Source organism: Dipodomys merriami, unplaced genomic scaffold (assembly GCF_024711535.1).
Source record: "Dipodomys merriami isolate MVZ:Mamm:240054 unplaced genomic scaffold, mDipMer1.0.p SCAF_291, whole genome shotgun sequence".
Classification (NCBI taxonomy): Eukaryota; Metazoa; Chordata; class Mammalia; order Rodentia; family Heteromyidae; genus Dipodomys; species Dipodomys merriami.
In genome coordinates this window covers 1,115,828-1,138,570 of record NW_027204393.1, presented here as the reverse complement: position 1 = coordinate 1,138,570, position 22,743 = coordinate 1,115,828, and the positions used below count along the sequence as shown (strand labels likewise).

Genomic DNA, 22,743 nt, shown 5'->3' with positions numbered 1-22,743 from the left:
CATACACACACACACACACACACACACACACACACACACACACACACACACGAGTCTTTCCTCATGAAAACATGCACATGAGATTGTAGAAAGAGAAGAATGGGTCTGGGATGGGATTACAGCCTAGGGAAGGAATATAAGAGCAGGATGATTTCTAGGGGTCTAAGATCCACTAAAATGAGTGAGGGGTTTGGGGACTTGCCATGTTCTTGATTTTTTAAGAAAAACCCACAAGTCCCCTGGGATAAGTAGCCCTTCCTTATGATGGGTTAGGCTATAGAAGATGCAAAGGCAATGCCACTCCTGATTTTGTCATTCATAATTCATTGGGTCATTCATGATATATTGGGTCATAATATTGAGCCATAATGATAACATGTTGCCTTTGGAAATTAAAAGGCCCAAAGCAAACTCGACAGTTGGGGGGGAGGGGGAGTGCTTCCTATCTGATTTAAATGCCAGTCAGTTGGTCTGGATCACAGTTCCAAAGTCACCCGAATCTCTGAAGGCCTCTGTATAGGACAGTGGGTGTTTCAGCCATTGACTTTTATTTTATGATACATAAAACAAAAGTATAGAAAAGAAAATCACAACTGAGAATGTTTGCCTAGGGAGAGGAGGCGAGAGCAATTTCTCAGAGGGGTCATGCCAGGAAAGGGGAGGTGTATCGGTCACAAGCCGCTGGGTGGTGTCTCACCATTGATCGCTGGCAAGTGGTACTGGAAAAGATGGTCTGAGCTCCAAAGTGCAATATTATATTTCCAATTAAAAGGTAAAAACAAACCTTTTTCATAAAGTACATTGGCCTCGGCACTAGGAAGTGACTACAAAGTCCATGCTGATTGAGACAAGCTGAAAGCAGACACTGTGTAAAGGAGATAAGTCAATCTGTGTCCTTTAAAGAATAATGAGTTCCATTTTTCATCAAAAAGATCTCCTTGTGCTGAAGAAACATTCTTTCAATAAATCTACTTAATGGTTTTCCCTCAAATGATATATAACATTTCACTTTGGGGCCGGGCACTGCAGCAGGCCTTTGCCAGGACTGCAGCCCACCCATCATTTGCATTGGTAATGTATCCAGTGATTCCTAGGAAGTGTCCTTGTTGCAGGGGAAATGCCAGAAGTCTTGCTGGGCCCTTCCAGAAGGTAGGGCATAAAGTGTTCAGGAAACAATGTAACCCCAGTTGGGCCCTCCACCCTGCCCACCTAATCCTAGCTGCTCAGGAGGCTGAGATCTAAGGATTCATCTTCAAAGCCAGTCTGGGCAGGATAGTCCATGAGACTCTTATCTCTAGTTTACCCGCAAAAAGCCAGAAGTAGACTGTGGTTCAAGTGATTGAGTACGACCCTTGAATAAAGCTAAAGAGCAGCATCCAGGCCCTGAATTCAAGTCCCAGTATAAATACAAAAAAGAAAAGGAAAAAAAAAAAAAGGAGTGTGGTACTAAAGTTAGATTCTATGTGAGTTCAGTGATCTCTCGGCTCTGAGAGGGACTGTGTGTCATGGTTGTAGTTAAATGCTTTGGATCCTTGGGTGCTGAGAACTGGTTAGCTCTGCCTGTGTCCTGAGCTCATCACTCTCCCACAGACCTGCTGGCCAGAGAGTAGTGATGGTTGATTGTGCCTGATAAACTCAAGAGCCACTCCTGAGGGTGCGGGGTGGGGGGGGGCACCCCACCTCATCTGTGGGTGGAAGTGTCAGGTGGCCAGGGTCTATCAGAAGAAAGGGCCTGCCTCCTCCTAAGGAATGATTTAGGGCCCTCTGTGACCTTGGGTTAGGCAGCAGAACTACATTTCAAAAGCAGCTTCCCTTTGTGAATCCCAACTTTACAACGTGCTGTTCTTTTTCACAAGAACCCAACTTTATGTAACAAAACCTATTTCCTCCAAGGGCACCCAGCCCTCCCCATGCTGCCGGACTTGCCCACATGGGAGTCATTAACAACAACCCTGCAGTTATTTCCTTATGGTGCTGTTTGTTTATTCTCCCATCGTGTGTGAGTCAGCCAGATCATGATTTGTGGTGGTTTTGCTTGTGAAATCTTACATAATTATATTCCCATTGTCAGGTTGCATCGAGCAGTTAGACCCTATCGTGTTTTCTCATTGCACAACGTGTGCAAATCCATACGGAGAAAGCCTGAACAATGAGATGACGTTAGCTGCCCAGTCCCCGTCAGCCCCAAGTCACCCAGGAGGCGGCTCTGCAGTTTCACAGATACAACCATCAGGCAGGATGAGAGCAGGGTGACAAGGCCAGGTGGGGCCTTCCAGATGGGTTTCACTGAGGTGATACTTAGGAGAGGAGAGTGAACGATGGAAAAAGCAAGAACAACACTTCACACACAGCAACCAATTGAGTTTTTCTTCTTTTACTGCATTTTTTCCACACTGGATTCCAACATGCTGGTCCAGAGCGTGGCTGGCTGAAAACTTCTCCAGTACAGTATTTGTCTCGACCCTACTCACTGTCCCAATCCCAGAGGCAGTTAACAAAGACACTCGATTCAAGCAGTAAGTGGCCACAACACACAGATGGGGGTGGGGACAGAGAGTGGAATCCAGAAAAGGGTGCACAGGGGCAAGACGCCCCTCCCCCCTCCAGAGGGTAATGGCATCATGGAATTCAAAACCCACAACAGCTTGGTTTTCTTTTTCTTTCTCTTTTAATCCTGGAGTATTTTTTTTAAATCCTAGTATTCATTTTTTAAAATCAGATATCTGACCTGATTCATATTTGTTTGCATACATCTCTGAGTAGTGCACCTTATAGTAGTTGATGTGGCTATACGACAATTACAAATACCTGCATAAAAAGAGAATGGTGCGACTCTATAGGAACACAGCAACCATCACATTCCACAGCACATCATTGGTTAATTTTGGAATCGTCAAGCATTATCTCAAATAAGAGAGAATATAACCGAACACAAGCGCCACGACAAAACAATCATAACAACAGAACCAAACCCAACTTCTTGATTAATCTTTTTTTTCAAGCTTTAGCTCTGTTTCTAACACTTTTCATTAATTGTTATTATAAGCTCCAGTAGCAGGATCAGATTTCTGCTGCCTCTGGGCAAATGAGTTATGATCTGATCTCAAGTTCCAAAGGAAATGCTCTAAGTTTTATTTTCCCCCAGTTGAATAAACAGTACCATGTATATTATCTCTTGTGTTAGAATAGTGTTGTCTTCACATGAGACTCGAATAATGGTAATAGTCACTCATTTCCTTGAACACAGACACCCCCATGCGTGCTGACAGGTTTATAAGGATGCGGTGGCAGCGTGGGTTCTGGGAGCTGCTAGATGGCCGGCTTTGATTTCTTGCAGTCTTGGGCAGTGGAGCCCGAGTTCGCCTGGTTATCATCCGCTTTCTCTCTCAGATGCTTGGCTTGTCTGAAAGATTAATACATTAACAAGAGCTGAGGTCTGGGGTTGTACATCTTCAGACATGTTTATTAGCAGATGGCACACCGGATTCAAAGGTCACCACAAAAATGACATTTTAAAGTGAAACAACAATATTTATGTTCAGATAGTCGGCTGATGAGATCATGTGGAAATGGTTTTGATTAAATTAGCTTATAAATGGTTGCCAATCCATAGACAACTTAAAATGCCATGTCTGTTTACCAAATGTGTTCTTCTCACGTTCTTACCTTTAAAATATTAATGACCAAATGCTGGGTTACTATTTGTTTTGTTTTGTGTTCTAGAGGGTTTGTTAATTTGTTTTATCTGCTCGTGTAACTATAGGAATAGTATGTCTGACTCTTCCTGTTTTTTTTTTTTTAATTCTAAAAATGTTATCTTCTCTGTGTGTTCTGAGATCCCACTGCTATTATTACTGCTTTGAAAACACTTGGATTCTACTATGTAAATATAATATGCTTTCCATTTCTTTAGTATATAAATTGGGTATGTGGACAAAATTTAGTCTCTTAGATAGGACCTTATGTTCAAATCTCAAAAAAACCTCTCTGGGCTAGATGTGATAAATGATTGTGATGGTTGTGTTTTTGCCTTCGCAGCCTTTGGGAAGCCCACTTCTGTGGCAATCTGAGCTTGTGTTTCACACACACAGCAATGTGAAAAGCCAAATACAAACGGGGGGCACGAGGGGCACCCCCTCTCCCATCTCCATCGCTTCCTTTTCTCTCAGTTGTTCCCACAACTTAGAAGGAACATAGATGACATTTTTTTTTTTTTACCTCAGACATGGGTTGACCAGAGAATGCTCAACAGACCAAAGTGAAAATAAGCAATCTTTTGTATGCTTTGCAAATCTGCAAGTCAATAAAACTCATAAATATTTCCAGCAAAGTCATTAAAATAACCAATCCATAGGTGATGGAGATGAGTAGGACCATAGTTATTGTTCCTCACTTATCTACATTTAATAATTTTGTGAGATTTAGTCATGATTGCCTTATAATTATCTATGCCTCTGTGTTACCAAAAGGTGAAGGTCAAGGGGAGGAGAACAGACAAAGAGAGAGCAGAAGTGTGGGCGAAAACAGTCACGAAATTCAATGCACATATGTGAAAATGGGAACAGGTAACTTGAGGGGATGGACGGGTTTGGGAGAAGTGAAGAGAGTGATGGAAGGGGTGAATGGGTAAAGATGCATATTGTGCTCAAACTGACATGTTAAATTGAAATCCTTTTGTTAATTGGGTTATGCTTTGTTTTACTGTTTTGTTGTCTAGGTGGTTTGTTAATTTTTTTTGTATTTTTTTTATTGTGAGAATACCGTACAGAGGAGTTACAATTACATGGGCAAGATAACGAGTACATTTCTTATCAAGCATTGTTGCCTCCTCGTTGTTTCCCCTTCCCATCCCTTCCCATACTGTTAATTTGGTTTTTTTCTGCTCATTTAACTATAGGAGCAGAATATCTGTGTTTGTTTGTTTTTGTTTTGTCAGTCATGGGGCTTGAACTCTGGGCCTAGGCGCTGTCCCTCAGCTTTTCAGCTCAAGGAGAGTGCTCTACCACTTGAGCCACAGCGCCACTTCCAGTTTTCTGATGGTTTATTGGAGATAAGAGTCTCTTGGACTTTCCTGCCCAGACTGGCTTTGAATGGCGATCCTCAGATCTCAGCCTCCTGAGTTGCTAGGATTACAGGCATGAGCCGCTGGCATTTTTAAAGAGTATTTTTAAAATTATATAAATAAAATCTAAATCTGATTACAAAACTAAAAAACAGGTGAAAGAAATAATTATCTGTCTCATTTTTTTATAACTGTTTTTTTTGTCTTTTCTTTTTTGGTACTGGGATCAAACCCAGGACGTTGCCCTTGCTAGGCAAGTGCTTTGCCACTGAGCTACATGTCAGCCCTCTGTCTCATTTTTTGAACAGTTAACAAAATTATAAATTGAAAGGTACTAATAAAAGATTTACTCACTTTTCAAGAGAACCTTTCTCAATATTCACTGCTCCATCAACTGGATCCAGTCCTTGTTCAGAAAACTGCTTCAAGGCACTTAAAGCTGCCTAAAAAGGAAAGAAAACAGAGTCATTTGCTGTCTTTATAATGAACTGGTGATTATTAAAAAAAGCTGAAATAGGAAGACTATCCGTTTCATTAGTTTGAACCAATGCTTTTTGCATCTGTTAGCAAAACATAAAGAGGCATCATTTTGTGGGGAGGGGGTTGGGAAAGGAATCTCCAATGGTTTTATTACACCTTCCCTTTAGTCATACTTTTGAAAAATCATGTTTCACCTACAACACAGAGAGGCGCTTTGTATAACTGAAAATACTTTGTCAGCGACTTTGTATAATTTTTCCTCACATGGCTGAAGCTATACATTCTCTTTCTTCAGATGCAAGCACATCCAATGTTTCCACCTGAGTACTTTCCACAGTTAGCATAAAGGTATTGTTCAGTTTTATGGACAGTGAGCCCCAGGCAAGACCCAAAATATTAGTGGAAAAATGGGCAGGAGGTAGGCATGCATAGTAAGTGCTAGGTCTGATGGCATCCTAAGAGAAGGAAAGAGAATCCAGGGTCCTTGAGGCCCTGAGGAGACAGGCCTGGCCGTGGCAGAGCCTCCCAAGGTGTTGATAGGCCAGGAGGCGTGGGATGCAGGGGTGTTGACAGGCTGGTGGAGCCTGGCTGGGTAGCTGGGAGGCACCAAAAAATGCACGCCGATAAGATCTACATAGCTTGTTGACACTCTTGTGCTTGGTCCAAATTGTTATTTCTTTGAATAAGAATTTGGTTCCTTTTTCCCCATCCGCTGCCCCACCTCCTGAACCCCATTAGAAGGGCTTTGTTGAGTCTGAGCTAGGTGTCAGCAGTCAGGGGTGTCTGAATCTGGTAGTCCTGCTGGTTCACACTGTGGGCATCTGGCTCTTCTCAGCTGCCTTAAAAAAAAAAGTGTTCTTGCAGTTTCCCCAACTTTTATCTTCCAGGGACCCCCTTTGGAGTAGCTGAGTAGGTGTATGATTTCTTATACTTTATGCAGAACATATTTGAGGGGTTGCATTTCACTTAATAAGCTTTATTATTGTTTCATTGCATTAGTTTTGCAGTTTTAGGTTTATAAGGAAATTAGCAGGTAACATACTATGGAGACTAAACAAAGTCACTCCTATTACTATTATAGCTTGCATATAGTATATTTGTTGAAACTGATTAGCAAATACTGGTATATTAAAATCCACATTCAGATTCTTGTTTCTGTTTTATAGTCTATAGAGGTAATAAATACACAATGATATGTAGACTCCTATATTACAGTACTATGTAGAGTAGTTTTGCTGCTTTAAAAATGAAGTGATCTGGCTGGATATGGTGGCGCATGGTGGTAGAAAGATCAAAGTCTGTGGCCAGCTCTTGACAGAAGAACAAGACCCTATCTGAAAAAAATAACTAAAGCCAAAAAGTCTGGAGCCACGGCTTGTGTGATGGTCTGTCTTACAAATTCAAGGCCCTGAGTTCAAACTCCAGAACCAATATTAATAGCAACAACAACAACAATAATAAAAAATCAAGGCAATAAAAATTCTTGAGCTCTGTTTATCTCTTCCACATTCCCACCAAATACCTGGTAGACAGTGGCCCTTTTGCTGCTGTAATAGTTTCATCTTTTCCAGAATGTCATAGTTGGAAGGATACACTATACAGCCTTTCACTTACAACCTGCATTTAAGATTCTTCTCTTTCCTCCCTCCCTCCCTCCCTCTTCCCCTCCTTCCCTTCTTCCTTCCTTCCTCAAACATTTCAGGAGCATCATTTTTATAGCAGTACAGTGCCCTGGGCTTTACATGCCCTTCTGTATTCAGCTAGTCCATACTGCTGGACACTTAAGCCAGTTTGTTTTAAAGTGTTATTAGCCCTATATCAAGCAATCTGCTAATGAAATTATTGAGGTATTCCTGTATGATAAATCCTTAGAAATTAATTTCTCAGCCAAAGATGATGCTAATTTGTGTGTGTGGGGGGGGGGTATTGAGGTCTGAATTAAAGGCTTCATGCATGCTAAGCACACACTCTGCTACATGAATCACTCTGCCAGCCTTTTTTTTTTTTTTTTTGCATTGGTTATTTTCAAGATAAAGGCTCACTTCTTCCTGGGTCAGACTGCACTGACACTCCCGTTTGTGATTCCTTTTGTTGCTGGGATAATAGATGCCAAATATTGGTTGAGTTTTTCGGATGGTCTGGAGCTGCACTCCTCAAGATCTCTGCCTCCCAAGTAGCTAGGATTCCAGGCTTGAGCCACTGTACCTGGCACATGGCACTCATTTTTTTTTTTTTTTTTAAGATCATGATCTTGGCTTTCCCTGGGAGAGGCTATGTCCCTACCACCATCAGTGGGAGGAGGGGAGTTTCTTTTGTGCTTCTGGAATTTACCTTTCCAAACCACTTGTAGGTCAGATAAGCAAACCAGGGTTGTCATTTTTTTTTTAATTTGTTCATTCTGCACATTAATCTTATTCATTAGACTTTGCTATAGTGAAGTTTTGAAAAACTGGAAGAGAGCTAGGGAGGAGGTGATATAGTCAAAAAAGAAAGGCACTCATTATCTGACTTATGTAACGGTAACCCCTTGGTACATCATCTTTATCACAATAAAAAGTCAAAAGAAATGAAATTTACCCCCATAAAGACCCTGAATTGAATAACCGTCTCCACCCCTCTCATTTAGATCTGGTTGGGTCCTGAGTGCTCAGGTTGACTGTGTTAAGAGCAGTCCTGTGGATGTGCACCCTCATGTGGTCTTGTTCCATTGGACTAGGCCCAGCACCCCACCTCCCCTGTGGATATGGGGTGCAAAATGCCAGGTATATTCACTTGGTTTAGGCCCCCAAACCAATCCATGCTGACCTTCTTCCTAAATATCTCCAACTTTATGACATGGGCTAATGAACTCACAATACTTTGGAGATTCAACGGTTTTAAAGCAAGTGATCAGCTATTTTCTTCTGATCCGTGAAGCTGTGATCCATTATTAGAACAAATGCCACTTTCAGGGTCAATTTCTTCACAAATGGTCTACTGAACATCCATTGGGTGCCAGGAAATTTAAATAGTCCGTGTGCCTCTGCTGAATGATGCGATTGAAAACTCCAGGACTTCTTGGTTCAGCTTTATTCCCACCAAGTTCAACACACAACCCTAGCCAAAATTTTATACTTTTTTTTTTTTTGGCAGCACTAGGACTCAAATCCAGAGCCTCAGGCATGCTAGCCCAGTGCTACAGCCCCAGTTCCAACATTTAAAAACTTAAAAAAATAACATCAGCTCATTGTAGGCCATTTCTATTCACTGTGGTGGGAACCCTTGGTTTCTAGTGTGGTCTGAATACCAGTAATTAAAAGACCTGCATCTCTGAGCGCTGAGCCTGCTCTCTTCCACAGGAAAGGATGCACAGAAGAGCGGAAGGCCAGCTCTTAGGGAGGAGGTCCAGGGTTTTAGCTCTTGCAAAACCTCCTGGATGATTTTATCATCATGTCATTCAGATCCTTGGTATACTGTCTAAATGACTATCATTAGCCAAAGAATGTCCTGCAGGCAGGAATGGCAGTGTGCGCTCTCTCTCTCTCTCTCTCTCTCTCTCTCTCTCTCTCTCTCTCTGTCTCTGTCTCTGTCTCTGTCTCTTTCTCTCTGTCTCTGTCTCTGTCTCTGTCTGTCTCTGTCTCTTTGTCTCTGTCTGTCTGTCTCTGTCTGTCTGTCTGTCTGTCTCTCTCTCTCCATGCCTTGAACGGACTTTTGGAATACTTGCGTGACTGCTTCCCTCCAAAGGTATGCTTACATGTTCCAAGTAACATGCCTTTATCTATCTGATGAGGTCACTCAACCCACATTGTAGTGATAATCCTGAAGACAATAGCTTACAACTATGAAAGGACTTCGTTCTAATTCACCTCTGTAAACAATAAGAGCTACCATTTGATGCACATCATTCTGCCACAGTCATGGGACTCGGCCCTTTACCTGCATGGCCTCAGCTGTTGTCACAGAGGCCCAGAGCATGCCATAACCTACTTAAGATCACACAGCTAGAAAGTGGCAAAGATCTGAACTTGAACTACACTGTTGGTCTTACTACTTTATTCTCCTCACACATGATCACTTTCAGCCCAGCCCTAATCAGTGTGGCTTCTTATGATACAGATAATCCAAAATCACCCCTGGGCTCCTTCCATGCTCACCCTATTCAGCACTTCCACAAGAATTACTTGAATTCCCACCACTTTCCAGACAAGACATTTATTATTATCTTGTAGGGTCACACAGCCCCTTCTCAGGGCCCGGGTTGGCCTCCATGGCTTCACTCAGCACTTCTGTAACACTTGCAATTTTGGTTAACACCAAATGATTACAGTCATTATTTTGTCAGTTGGAGTTACTGACTGACCACAGATGAGTTGACTTGATTCTCCATTTCTTAACATCCTTAGGGTAATGAATATTGTTCTCTTTACATTTTTTTATTCTAAAGACTTTCATTTCCTACTTTCCTGTGTTTGCCAGCAGGAGGGAAAGAAAGGAGCTGGGGTTTTGCCAGGCTGTGGGATGCAGGACACGGCAGTGAGAAGAGGCCTGGGCCTGCAGAGGTGAATTAGCTACAGGGGAACACATGAGCAAAGGGTTTGACAGTCCTCTGATGGACAGACAGCCACGGGCTGCCTAGGAAGGCAGAGGCCTTTAGTAAGGAGCTGCTGACTAGGTGTGTCTTCTTATAGGCCATAATGTAATAGGTACACAGAAACAGCTTTTGCTAAAAAGCACTGACTCCTTATCTGGATCCATGAATTAACTGAAACCATTTTTACATCTGCCTCTTTCACTCTGAATCTCTTTCCCCTGCAAGTACCATGGGTGCGGGAAAGAGAGGGCTGATTATAACATCTTTATGAGGAGGACCCAGAACTTGCTTCAGTAAAAAAGAGCCCCAGAACTTCAGGAGACAGATCACCCCCCAAGTAAGGACAATGCCTGTAATCCTAAGGTTGTATCAGGAGTAATCATCTCATGGGAATCTGATTGCTTCCCTTGAGTGATAAGTGCTAACTTCTCTGAATCCCTAGAGATAATGATCAATCAGACCACACTTTGCCTGGCTCTGTTTAATTATGTGCACCTCTCTTCTACACCAGTTCATCTTCTGTTTAAACCTACTGCTCACATCTTGCATCATAAAGATGGGTTGAAGTGTTGACATTGTCTCTTTCCATAGGCTGTCCATGCCAAATAGTAAACCATCTCTTTCCATCCCTCACTGCTACTCAATCTCTTTCTTGGGTGCGTTGGGGTAAGTGGCTGGACCTCACATGTTGAACCCCTGAGTTGGGCCTTTGTCCCGGAACTCCAATTATACTAACAGAGCACTCTCAAAGCTGTTTCTTTCTGTGCTTGCCATGAGTTCCTCCATGGGCTCAGGGCTCTCTTCCCACAGTGACCCTCAATTCATCACCCACTCTTTTCCAAGAACCGACGTTTATACTGATTAAAGAATTCCATGGAAGGAGATAGATTGGCTTCTCTTTCTATAGCAAAATATCCAACACAATAAGATTACGTACAATGCCTGAAAAAGCAACACTGCATTTAGCAAGAATCAATTACACACTGAGGTCAACAAGCAGAATGAACCTTTGCTATCAGATTGATTATCTGAAAGAACACTGGATAATGCAGTGACTCTATGAACAAATAAGAACATTAAATGGTCCACAAGGATGCTTTACTACATGTTTCCAAATTGTCTAGAAGATAGCAAGATCAACAAAATCTTCATGTTGAAGCTACTGGGACTGAATAAATTGTGAACTTTCTAGAAGCCAGCTACTTTAAAAATACCAAGCATATTATAAATATTCTACAAGCTGTTATAAAGATGCTCTGGAATGAGGGAAAAAATTAACTAGCTCTCACTTGGGAAGATATACTCAAAGCCTGATTAAGAAGCAAGTTCAAGTTTTCTATTTACTGAGAAGGTAAATAGATAACAAGATGTTCAGTTCCCACTGTCTGCACTTTACCCCTCCAGCATGGACGATTTGCTGTGTGATAAATGGAAATGAATCTTGGGGAGTCGTGGGAAGAAGCAAATCTGGGTTTCTTAATGAGGAACATCTTGCTAACTAAATGCAAGTTGGGTGACTTCCCACTCACTGTGGATTTGAGAATTTCAAAGATATACTAACATAAGTGCCCAGACCCTCCATAAGTCTTTGGCCATAATCAAATAGACAACTCAATGATTTCATTTCCAAGGTCTAAACATGTTTTCCTAGCAAGTCAAAACAAACACACATTTGTCGGTTACCACAGCCTGCCCACTGCAATCTTAAACTTTCACTTTAGGACAATGAACCTGTACTGTGGGACTTAAAAAAAAAATGAAGGCACATCCAAAATGATAAATTTGGCTTAACTGAAATGGAGAAAAAGTGTACATTTTAAAGTACATTTTAAAGTTTTTATTACTGTCATTTCCACTCTAAATTCATTCCCCCAGCCTCCCAACCCCATGGATGTGTTTCCTTTTCAGGAAAGCATCTGCATAGATACATAGAAATATTTTTGTCCCCAAAAGCTTTTACAACTGTTTTGTGAGTAAAGCCACACAGGTTGTACAACAGATGTCGCCACCAATTCATGTGTTGCTTGTTTTGTGTGTAGTTATAGCAATGCCGAAACATGATGCCGGTGAGATACTTTCCATGCCTACTTGTTGGTCTTGGTTCACTTGAATGAGTGTGTGTGTGTGTGTGTCTCTGTGTGTGTGTGTGTGTGTGTGTGTGTGTGTGTGTGTGTGTGTGTGTGGTGGCAGTGTATCTTCCCAGTCATTGCTGCTATCTCTGACTCTGTCAATTAGCAATTCGCCTGTTCTTCCTGCTTCCTTCTCCAAGGATTAGTTTGTAATGACAACAAAGCAGCACTAGGTCACTCTTTGAGACCACAACAGTCTTCATTAACAAAATATGAATTTGAAGCCATCTTATGACTGGCAGTTCTTTGTGAAGGCTTTGAGCAAGATGCCCAATGAGTCCTAGTAACAACTCTGAGTCTATGTCACCCTTTTCCCACCAGCTTCTCTTCCTGATTCCCAGAAACAGGCTATTCAGTCAGTGGTAACCATACTTGTCTGGATGTGGCCTTCACTTTTTTTTTTTATTTAAGTAAGTGTTCAGGGTTTGTTTGGCTTTGTCTTTTCCCCCTGAAGTGCTTGCTCATGTTGATTGAACAATTCCTGGAACACAGTGATCATGTGTGCAGTTCATTTAATCAGCTCCTGTCCTAGGAAATGATAGGTTTCCAGTGCAGCAAAGGGTTCTCCTAACTTCTCATCCCAAGAATCTTTGCGGCTAACTCTGTATCAAATCATTTAAACACTTGAAAACCAGAAAGGTCTCCAGGAAGCTTGAAGGCTGATTGCCCAAAGAGGGAGAATTTCAATGTTTCTTATTTCTTCCTTGCTTTGTAAGGGCTAGCATCGAATGTTATGTCTGTCTTTATATAAAACTAGAGAAACTAAAAGAGAGTTTTATTTCTAAACTTACCACATTATGTTAAGCTACTCAGTCTATTCCATTTTAGATGAATCAATGATATGAAAACAGGATTGCAGTGAGCTTTCATTAACCCATTCACTGACGGGCTACTGACAATTTCCTCATAGTCTGCTCTTTTCATTCAGGCTTCAACAATCCTGTTAGTTCTGGTCATTTCCGTAAAATTGGCACTTATATAATGGCTTGCCCTTCAAATAAAGGAATGCCTGCCTGCTGGAGTGAAGGTTACCAGTTGTTTAAAATATAATAATAATAACAATAATAATAATAATAATAATAATAATAAGCGTAAATGGTCGCTAACACATGCAAATTTTCAATAGTCTCCTGGATACAGGTGATTTGACTTTAGATTCTGGAGACTTTATACAAAAATTGAGCATTAAAGCTACAGATTTAGCTGCCACTTCTGCTTATGTGGGCAGGCTATTAGAGTAGGTGATCCATGCCTCAGCCAGCCTGGACAACAACCAGAGCTGAGTTGAAGCAGGATTATCTGTGCTGAGAAATGTTTTCAGTGTGCTTAGAACACGCTTCAATTATATGTGCTTTCTGTTTTTTCATTATTGCCTTGGAAATAATGAAACTGTTAAAAACTGTTTCAAGTTATTTTTAATATAATTTTCATTGTTATTATTCAGGTGTTGTACAGAGGGGTTACCATCCATAAGTCAGATAATGAGTACAATTCTTTTATACAATGCCACCTCGTCCTTCACTTCCCCTAGTTCCCCCTCCCATCTCTGCCCACAAATTGCATAGTCCATTTTTTAATGCAGTATATATTGAATACCATGACTGCATCTGTTCGCCCTTCTATTTTAGATGTTTTTTGATTGGACACCAAGTCCCCTTTGTAATGGGCCTTTACCACACAGGGTGTTTGGATCCTCACACCCTGTGTAAGACGAGCGTGTGTGACAGCAGCATCACTCTCTGTGGTAGGGAGAACAGTGGCCCCCAGAGATGACCACATCCTCATCCTCATAATCTGAGTGTCACCTTGGCCAACAACAGGGATTTTCATATGAACCCTGAGAGGGGAAGATCAGCCCCATTATCCAGGTGGGGCCACTCTATAATCACACAAATCCTTAAAGGCAGAGAATCTTTTCTGGCTTTAGTCTGAGCAGAATGGATGCACAACATTGGTGGTTTTGAATCAAGGAGGGGAACTATGAGTCCAGGAATATGGGTGGCTTCTAGAAACTTAAAAGGAGAAGGAAATGGATTTTCCCCTTGGGACTCCAGAAAGATCTATGGACCCCTTATTTTTCCAACTGAGATACCAGTTTGACTTCTCAGCTGTGGAACTCTAACCTAATACATCTATATTGTTTCAAATAACTTGTTAAGGCAGCACAAGAAAATTAACACATTCCCTGCCATTCACACAAGGAAGAGAAAAGAGTCAATATTGGAATCTGCTACAGTTTGGATTGTAAGTGTTCCCCCAAAGCCCTCATGTTAAAGGCTTGGTTGCGAGGGTGGCATTATTGGGAGGAGATGGAAACTTTGAGAAGTGGGTTCTTGTGGGAGGCCTTTAGGTCATTGTGGAGGATGCATCCGCAAGGAAGACTGTGGGACCAGAGCCCTTTGCTCTTTTCTCATGTTTTGCTTCCTGGCCATGAGGGGAACAGTTTTTCTCTACCACAGGCTCCTTAAAAGATATGCTGCCTGCAGGGGTGGGGCTGGGGGAGGGGGAAATGTAGTTGTGGAGATGGGAGGGAAGGTATGGTAGGGGAAAAACAAAGGAGGAGACAACAACGCTTGATAAGAAATGTACTCATTACCTTGCTCATGTGATTGTAACCCCTCTGTACAGTATTTTCACAATAAAAAACTTATTAAAAAAATGCCGCCTCTCTACAGGTCCAGTTGATCATGAACTGAAGCCTCCAAAACTGTGTGCCCTTTCCCTTTGTAAGTAAATTATCTCAGGTATTTTGTTGTAGGAGCAGAAAACAAACATGGGAAACTGGTTCCAAGAAGTGAAGTTGGGCCAGTGCCTGGAATCCTATATGCTTGGGAGTCTGAGATCCAGAGGCTCACTGCTAGCCTACTTGGGAACATCCGAGAGATTCCATCTAAAATACCCAGCAAAAACAGGGCTGGGGATGTGGTAAGTAAAGAAGGCAAGCAAGCAAAAGGCACTAAGTTCAAAGCCCCAGTGCTGAATTTAAAAAAAAAAATAATAGGGAAAAAGACTACCACCTATATTTTCACTCTGTACAGTGCCTTTTAGCTGAGGAACACCTTGACTAACAACTGAAGCAGCAGACAACTGTGTGTATGTTCATGTGCTTCAGGATGCTACATTCAGCTGTTGTTCCTACTTGAGACTTTTTTGTTTCGAAGTGTCAGTTTTGTTTAGATTTTTTATGAGTCCTAGCTAAAGATAAAATCAGCTACAACCATCATCCAGGGACAAGCACTGCTATTTCAATAGAAAGCCTTCTAGACTTTCTGTGTATTTATAGTTTTTTTTTAATGGGATCAATTGTATAAGCTGTTTTGTAACTTTTTCACTCAACAGTATCTTGACTCATTGCTGTGACATACGTATTTCCACATCTTTTTAAATGGCTACATGGTTGTTTCATGAGTGCCAAATTTCATTAAACTGCTGAGGAATTTTTAGGTTTCTAAGTTTTCACTAATAAACACTGTGTTGCTAAAAAAAAAAAAAAAGAAAGTGTAGCGCTATTGTTCTAACTACAGCTTTTGAAAGTGGCTTATTGAAGGAGTGGAGAAGTTTGGGAAAGCAAGCTAAAGAAAGGCTATTGGGTGATTCTGATGTGGGCTCAGGAGACCAGAATGCTAATAGAAAGGTAGACAGGAAAGGTAGTGTTGACTGGGATTCATGTGAAAATGAAAATTCTATTGAGAATTAGACAAGAGGCTATCTTAGCTATTTGTTTCAGAAAATTTGTATGTATTTGGTCTAGGCCCTGAGCCTTTGTGGGAGAGATCAAGCTTAAAGATGACAGAGTAGTTTATCAAGGCAGAAAAGCACTCAAGCTGTAGGCTAAGCATGGTTTCTACTAACTATTTTATAGTGAGGATCAAGAGCAAAGAGACTAGAGTAGAAAGATATGAAATTTTTTGCTGCTTGGTCAAAAAGGAGCACATATAAAGGTGGGACTAATGAAAGTGCAGATGCTACTGCTAAAGGAAAAGGTAAGTGCTTTGTACTGGATCAATTGCAAACATATGTCAAGAATTTGCAAGCCATCCTACCTTTTGGAGCAACAGAAATTCAAATGTATTTCAGTAAAAGAACCCAAGGTGCCTTGCTTGCCCAAGACCATCTATGGACTCATTTTCCCAGTATTAATTTCCCCGTGTACAGGCATCAGGACACTCAGAGTCCACCGCAGCTATGGTTCAAGGGGGTCCAAGAAGAGCTTTCCTAGTGGCCAGCCTTGACACCATGTGCTGCTGGTTTATCAGGCAAACAATGGGAGATGTGGGAAGCGTCCATTAGGATTGCAAAGGAAAGCCTGGGAGCGGTATGTTTCGTGATTGGAGGCTTTCCTGGCATCCTGTAACAGGGCAATGTGTACAGCTGTGAGAGTGGAGCCTAAGCTGCAAGCGAGCCTCTGAAAGAGAAAAGTACCAGCAATGTGCAATGCCTGCTGAGGGATGCGGTAAGCAGTGAGCAAAGCTAGCCGCAGGCAGTAGCCATGTGTGCTGCAACCTGCAAGGGCAGAGGTGCCCAAGCCCTTCAGAAACCACCTCCCAACCACAGTGTGCCCTGGACACCACACCTTGAACTTGGGTTTTGGTTTTGATTGGGCTGATCCCTTCTTTCTATTTCTACATTCCTTCCTTTTAGACTAGATTACCCTTGTCAGTTCCACCATTGTATCTTGGAAATATGGAACTTTAGTTTTGACTTTTATAGGGGTTCACAGCCAAGAGTTTTGTCTTGAAACTTGAGGGGGTTTTTGGACTTGGATTTTCAGTAATGCTGGGATCAATTAAGATTAAATGCTGTTTGCCCTGTGCGATGGACATGAGCCTTTGAGGGGCTAGGAGGAGAATGCTATACACTGTATTTCGAATGTCCTTCAGAGGCCCATGATTTAAAGACTTAGTTTCCAAGGTAGTGCTATGGGAAATGTGGAGATGTTAGGAGGTGTGGTCTTCTGAGAGATCTTCAGGTTATTGGGGGCATGCCCGAAGTTGGGAGATCCCAACTTTCCACTTCTCGTTTGCTTCCTGGCCACAATATGCTACCTCAACATAGGCTTCAAACAGCAGGGACAAAGTATCACAACCTGAAAATTCCCAGACTGCGAGCCAGAACATACCTTTTCTTTTAACAAGCTGGTTATTTCACATATTTTGTTAATAGAAACGAAAAGCTGACTAGATAGAGTATATCAGGTTTGGTTTACAATTCCAGCTCTATTGCAAACCATCTGAGTGTTCTTTTTTTTTTTTGTCGGTCGTGGGGCTTGAACTCTGGGCCTGGGCGTTGTCCCTTAGCTCTTCAGCTCAAGGCGAGTGCTCTACCACTTGAGCTACAGCACCACTTCCGGTTTTCTGGTGGTTTTATTGGAGATAGGAGTCTCACGGTCTCTCCTGCCCGGGCTGGCTTTGAACCGTGATCCTCAGATCTCAGCCTCCTGAGTAGCTAGGATTACAGGCGTGAGCCACCAGCGCCCGGCCATCTGAGTGTTCTTATATGAGTTACTTTACTTCTCTGAGCCTCCTGCTCATTTTCCGTGAATTACGGACTATAATTTCTGCTGCATTTGATTATTTTAGAAGTTAGTGCCTAGAGTCTAGTGATATTTAATGAAGATTTGTCTTATGTATTTTCTTTCCTTTGCTCTCTCTTGAATCCAATATCCACCTAAATTTACTTATTAAGCTGGTTTCCAGCAGCACATGGGGTGAGATTTAAGGTGAGAGGACTCTCAGACTGAGAGGACTGTACAAAGCCCTTCAGCCCAAGTGGTGCTGGGAGGGCGAGTGGAGTTTGGGGAGCATGGGAAGCCCTAAGAACAGGTTTAAAGCTCTCATGTAGTAAAAGGAGGTGCCTTACTGTGGGAAAGGCTGCTGGAAATGTGGGCTCAGAACAGGAAGGAAGGCAGAGGATACTGAGGGGATCTGAGTGATGCTCCTCTGTCAGATAGGAGGCAGGTGATGTGAAAAGCATGCCGTTTTTCAGCTCCCTGGCGTGTTCTGGTGGAACTTGGGACCTAAATAGCCTGGCTCCAGAGTGGACTCCCCACCCTCCACACCCATCATAGGGCTTGAGCTCCTGTTCTGGGTCAGTCCCTGAGCATTTTGCTCAAGGCCAGTGCTCTACCACATTGAGCCACAGAGTCACTTCCAGTTTTTAGGTGGTTAATTGGAGTTAAGAGTCTCATGGCCTTTCCTGCCAGGGCTGGCTTTGAACTGTGATCCTCAGATCTCAGCCTCTTGTGTAGCTAGGATTATAGGTGTTAACCACTGGCACCAGACCTGGAGTGGGAATTATTGATGACTACATTGTATACATCTTTCCAGCCAGTGACAGACTGTATTACTGAGTGTACTACTGGCATAGCAGCAGAGGTCCAGCAAGGGGTGCTGGATCTGAGATCATAGGTTTCCCTCTTTATTCACCCTTGAGAAGGGGCAGAGCTGGCCTCCAAAGCTGCTGGGGTTGGCTGGATAGAACAACTTCCAATTTTTCCTAATGTCTATAGGCTAGATTTTGCTTAGCTTCTAGGGACCTCTGTCTTCTTTGTCTCTATTTTTAACTTGCTAATATAATTTTTAAATTATCTTCAAGTAGTTTTACAAAGGGGTTTCAATTCAGTTTGTCAGTTTATGAGTACAAAGCACCTTTCTTTGTCTCATCTCAACCTCCTGTGCTGCGACTTCCTTCTGATTCTGGACGCAATAGCTTAATTCCTTTTCGATGGTAATGGCCCCAAACTTCCGTCTGCAGCTTTAGCCTTCTGCCCTAAAGTTCATATAGCTGACTTCCTGGTAGCTCTTTCTCCTTAGGTGTCTAATCGATATTTCAATCCTGCCTAAAACAGAAGTTTGATTCTCATCCTCAAATTATTCCTTTTCCAGGAGGTAGTATCCCCACTCAAATAGATGCGTGGGCAAAACCCTCACTTCTTCCTCAGTTCCCACATCTGAATTCATTCTGTTGGTTCTGTGAAATGCATCCAGAATATACTTGTTACCATGATCCTAGCTCAATCCACCATCACTCAGAGTCAGGCCACACCTTCTTAATTCTCTTCCCTGTGTTTGTCACTGCCTACCTACAGCCCAGCCTTTTAAAACATAACGGAAAACCCATCACTGCAATGCTCAAAACCCTCTAGGACTTCTCATTTCCCTTAGAATAAACCCTGACTACTACCTATATTTCTGAAGCCCATATGAGTGCATCTACCTGCAGCTTCAGATGTAGCTCCTACAAGCTCCCGAAGCCAATGGATCCCCAGAACAGAGCCTCTTGGTTGGGAGTTCATTCCTGGCTCAAGGGCAGTCTTATGCTTTTCCTTGAGGTTGGATGCCCTTCTCCAAGTCATTACAGGCCTTACCCGCATGCTTCATTTAGCACTCTGCTGTCACCCCCTGTGCCTAAGCATCTGCAGAAGTCACACCAGCCCACTTCTGCCTGATGGTCTCACATCTCCACACACGAATTATTTTCAGTACAATTTTATTATCTCTAAAATTTTATTATATCTTCAACCATTTTATGTATTTATTACCTGGGTCTTCCATTGGAACCTAATTTCCATGGAGGAACAATTTTGGCTACTGGGTGTTCACTTCTGAATTCTGTTTACACAGAACTGCAGGTCTTCAACCAATAATTGCTGGTTGAATGACTCAGAGAATGAGTGAATGAATGGTTAAAGTAGTACCTACATTAAAAAAATCTACCACATAAACCATTTCTCTCTCTCTCTCTCTCTCTCTCTCTCTCTCTCTCTCTCTCTCTCTCTCTCTCTCTCTCTCTGTCAGTGCAGGGCTTTGAACTCTGGGCCTGGGTGTTGTCTCATGTACTTTCCTGCCTGGGCTGGCTTTGAACCAAGATCCTCAGATCTCAGCCTTGTAAGTAGCTAGAATTACAGGTGTGAGCCACGGCACCAGACTCAAACCATCTCTTATATACAGTCTTATTCATTCTTAGAATGAATAAGAATCAGGGAGCAGATTATTCCCCATTTATATGGAACTGACCATTCAGCTTAAGTATGGCTAAACACTGGTTTTTCAAATGCAGTGCACTAGTTAGGTCTTCAATGGGAGTTCTCATTGTTGTAATTTTTTTTTTTTTTTGGTAGGTCATAGAGCTTGAACTCTGGGCCTGGGCGCTGTCCCTCAGCTCTTCAGCTCAAGGCTAGTGTGCTATCACTTGAGCCACAGCACCACTTCCAGTTTTCTGCTGGTTTATTGGAGATAAGAGTCTCATGGACTTTCCTGCCTGGGCTGGCTTTGAACCATGATCCTCAGATCTCAGCCTCTTGAGTAGCTAGGATTACAGGCATGAGCCACCGGTGCCTGGCAGTTGTAAACTTATTTTATGGCAATTATATTACTGCAACTTTGAAAAAATAAAAAAAGCTTTATTGGAATTAAGTATAATCTTTTCAAGAAGTGTTTTTTTGTTGTTATTGTTGTTGCTGTTGTTGCCATTTTTAATGCTGGTCCTGGGGCTTGAGCTCAGGTTCTGGGCGCTGTTCCTGAACTCAAGGTTAGTGTTCTACTACTTGAGCCACACCTCCACTTCCAGCTTTTTGCTGGTTAATTGAAAATAAGAATCTCATGGATTTTCCTGCCCAGGCCAATTTTAAACTGCAATTCTCAAATCTCAGCACCTTGAGTAGCTAGGATTACAGCCATGAGCCCATGGTGCCTGGTAAGTTGTAGCCCAGGCTGGCTTCAAACTTGCAATATTCTTCCCTCATCCTCTGCATTGACCACTGGTGTACACTGCCAGGGCCAGAACGGTCCTTTTTTTTTTTTTTTTAATGAATACAAATGCAAAGTCACTGGGGAGAATAAAACATAAGACTGGTCCTATCAATCTATCTATCTATCATCTATTTTTTTCTAGTTACAATGGGAAGAAAAGTATATCACTAAAACACCACATGTGGTTTAATAACTTTTAGAATTTTCACTAAATGTGATTTTTAAATTTTGTAATTAAATACTACCTTAAAGATTTTTTTTGTTTTATCAGAACACATTCATAAGGCAATACAATCAGACTCTGTATTAGAATAATATGGCCATAAATGATCTGCTCACCTACACCAGCATCAAATGAGAATAAACAGACTATTTTGAGGGATATGGTTCAAGTCTGTCAAATGTTTCCGTAAAACGTTCCTCTAAGTTGTTTCAAGAAACTAGTAGGGCTATAAGATGTGGCAGAATCTAATATATAGAAATGTTTTTTTTCTCTCTAATTTTCGGCTGCAAATGAAGATGTGAGGTTATACGTGTAAGAATTTATGTGGTGGCCAGTGATGGAATCCTAATCCATCTTAAGCCACATGCATGACAACTGGCAATTCATATCTCATATTAAGACAGGATTTTTTTTTGCCTGAGGGTACATTCCCTTTCAAAAGCAGAATATTTCTCTTCTTTTGCTCTCTAAACGTATCACGTTAAATTCTATTCTGGATGGTTACTGTTGTTAAGGAGGCAAGACTGATGGAAAAGGGTATCTGTGATTGCTGTAGAAATTTGAGCAAAAATGTAATGCAAGGCCACCGAAACCCTAGTTTGAGTGAGTGACATGCTATCAACCAACAGCATTCTTGAGAAATGCCTGACATTCAACTGGATAGAATTATGTGTTGAAATAGATTGTAGGCATATTGTGAATGTTTTCCCTCGAGCATCTGGTCATATCAAAGCTCCAGAGAAAAAGTGGGTGACCAGGCCAGAATTAAGAAGCTGCCTTGCTGGATAAATATGTGGAAAGGATGTGAATTAAGTTATCAAAGGGCTAGAAGGATTTGCTGAAGAGAGGGTGGTTTCTAAAAGCAATAAGCTATTTGAAATTTGATAGCATGTAACTTTAGTGCTTTTGTATAGCTACTATTATTAGCAAATAAAGGTAAAATGATATTTCAATGGAGGGAAATTAGTGAATGAGGACAAACATCAAAAGCAGTGAAGTGGGCTGGCAGAGTACTAGCCTAGCATGCATGCAAGAGGCCTTGGGTTTGATCTCATATATATGGCAGCATGAATTACAGAAATAAATAGTACTTAAGAGTATCTTAGGTGTAATATGGGATGAACCACAAGGAAATCAGTCACTTTCCCAATGAGACCTTTCTCTATTGAAGGGAGAACTGCTTTGTGAATTCTGTGCCTTCTGTACTTGGTCAAGGTAAGCTAACTCCAGAATCTCAATGTTCACAGAAAGTCCAAGTTGGTGGGCAGAGGCCCCGCTCAATCAGCGACTCAGACCCCCTTCTGTCATGACTCTGCCCTCCTCTGGACTAGCATTGTGGTTCTTCCTATTTACCCCAATGAAGAAAAACTAACATGGATGATGATATATAGAAAGGTAATATGGATGGGAAGCCCTTATATATCTCTGGGTGGAACCTAGTCATACACTAAACAATTTGGGAGGAGGAGGAGGAGGAGGAGAATCCTTGGAGGCAAGTGTGAAGAATCAGGCTCCACTGTGCTACCACA

The 22,743-nt window shown here is 41.9% G+C and overlaps 1 protein-coding gene across 5 annotated transcripts in view; it reads right to left on the bottom strand.

Moving 5' to 3' along the window:
* Nucleotides 1–2,369: 2,369 nt before the first annotated feature.
* The window catches only part of LOC138839072 (double-stranded RNA-binding protein Staufen homolog 2), a 289,434-nt gene continuing 269,060 nt past the window's right edge, over nucleotides 2,370–22,743 (bottom strand). For 3 of the 5 annotated variants that reach the window (XM_070038746.1, XM_070038744.1, XM_070038745.1), the window contains 2 exons: nucleotides 5,417–5,505; nucleotides 2,372–3,403 (listed from right to left, as the gene is read on the bottom strand). In XM_070038746.1, coding sequence (XP_069894847.1) covers nucleotides 3,310–3,403; nucleotides 5,417–5,505 — 183 coding nt within the window. In that variant the 3' untranslated portion in view covers nucleotides 2,372–3,309. Of the gene's footprint in view, nucleotides 3,404–5,416; nucleotides 5,506–22,743 lie in introns of all 5 variants that reach the window. The other 2 variants (XM_070038742.1, XM_070038743.1) reach the window with 2 other exon arrangements.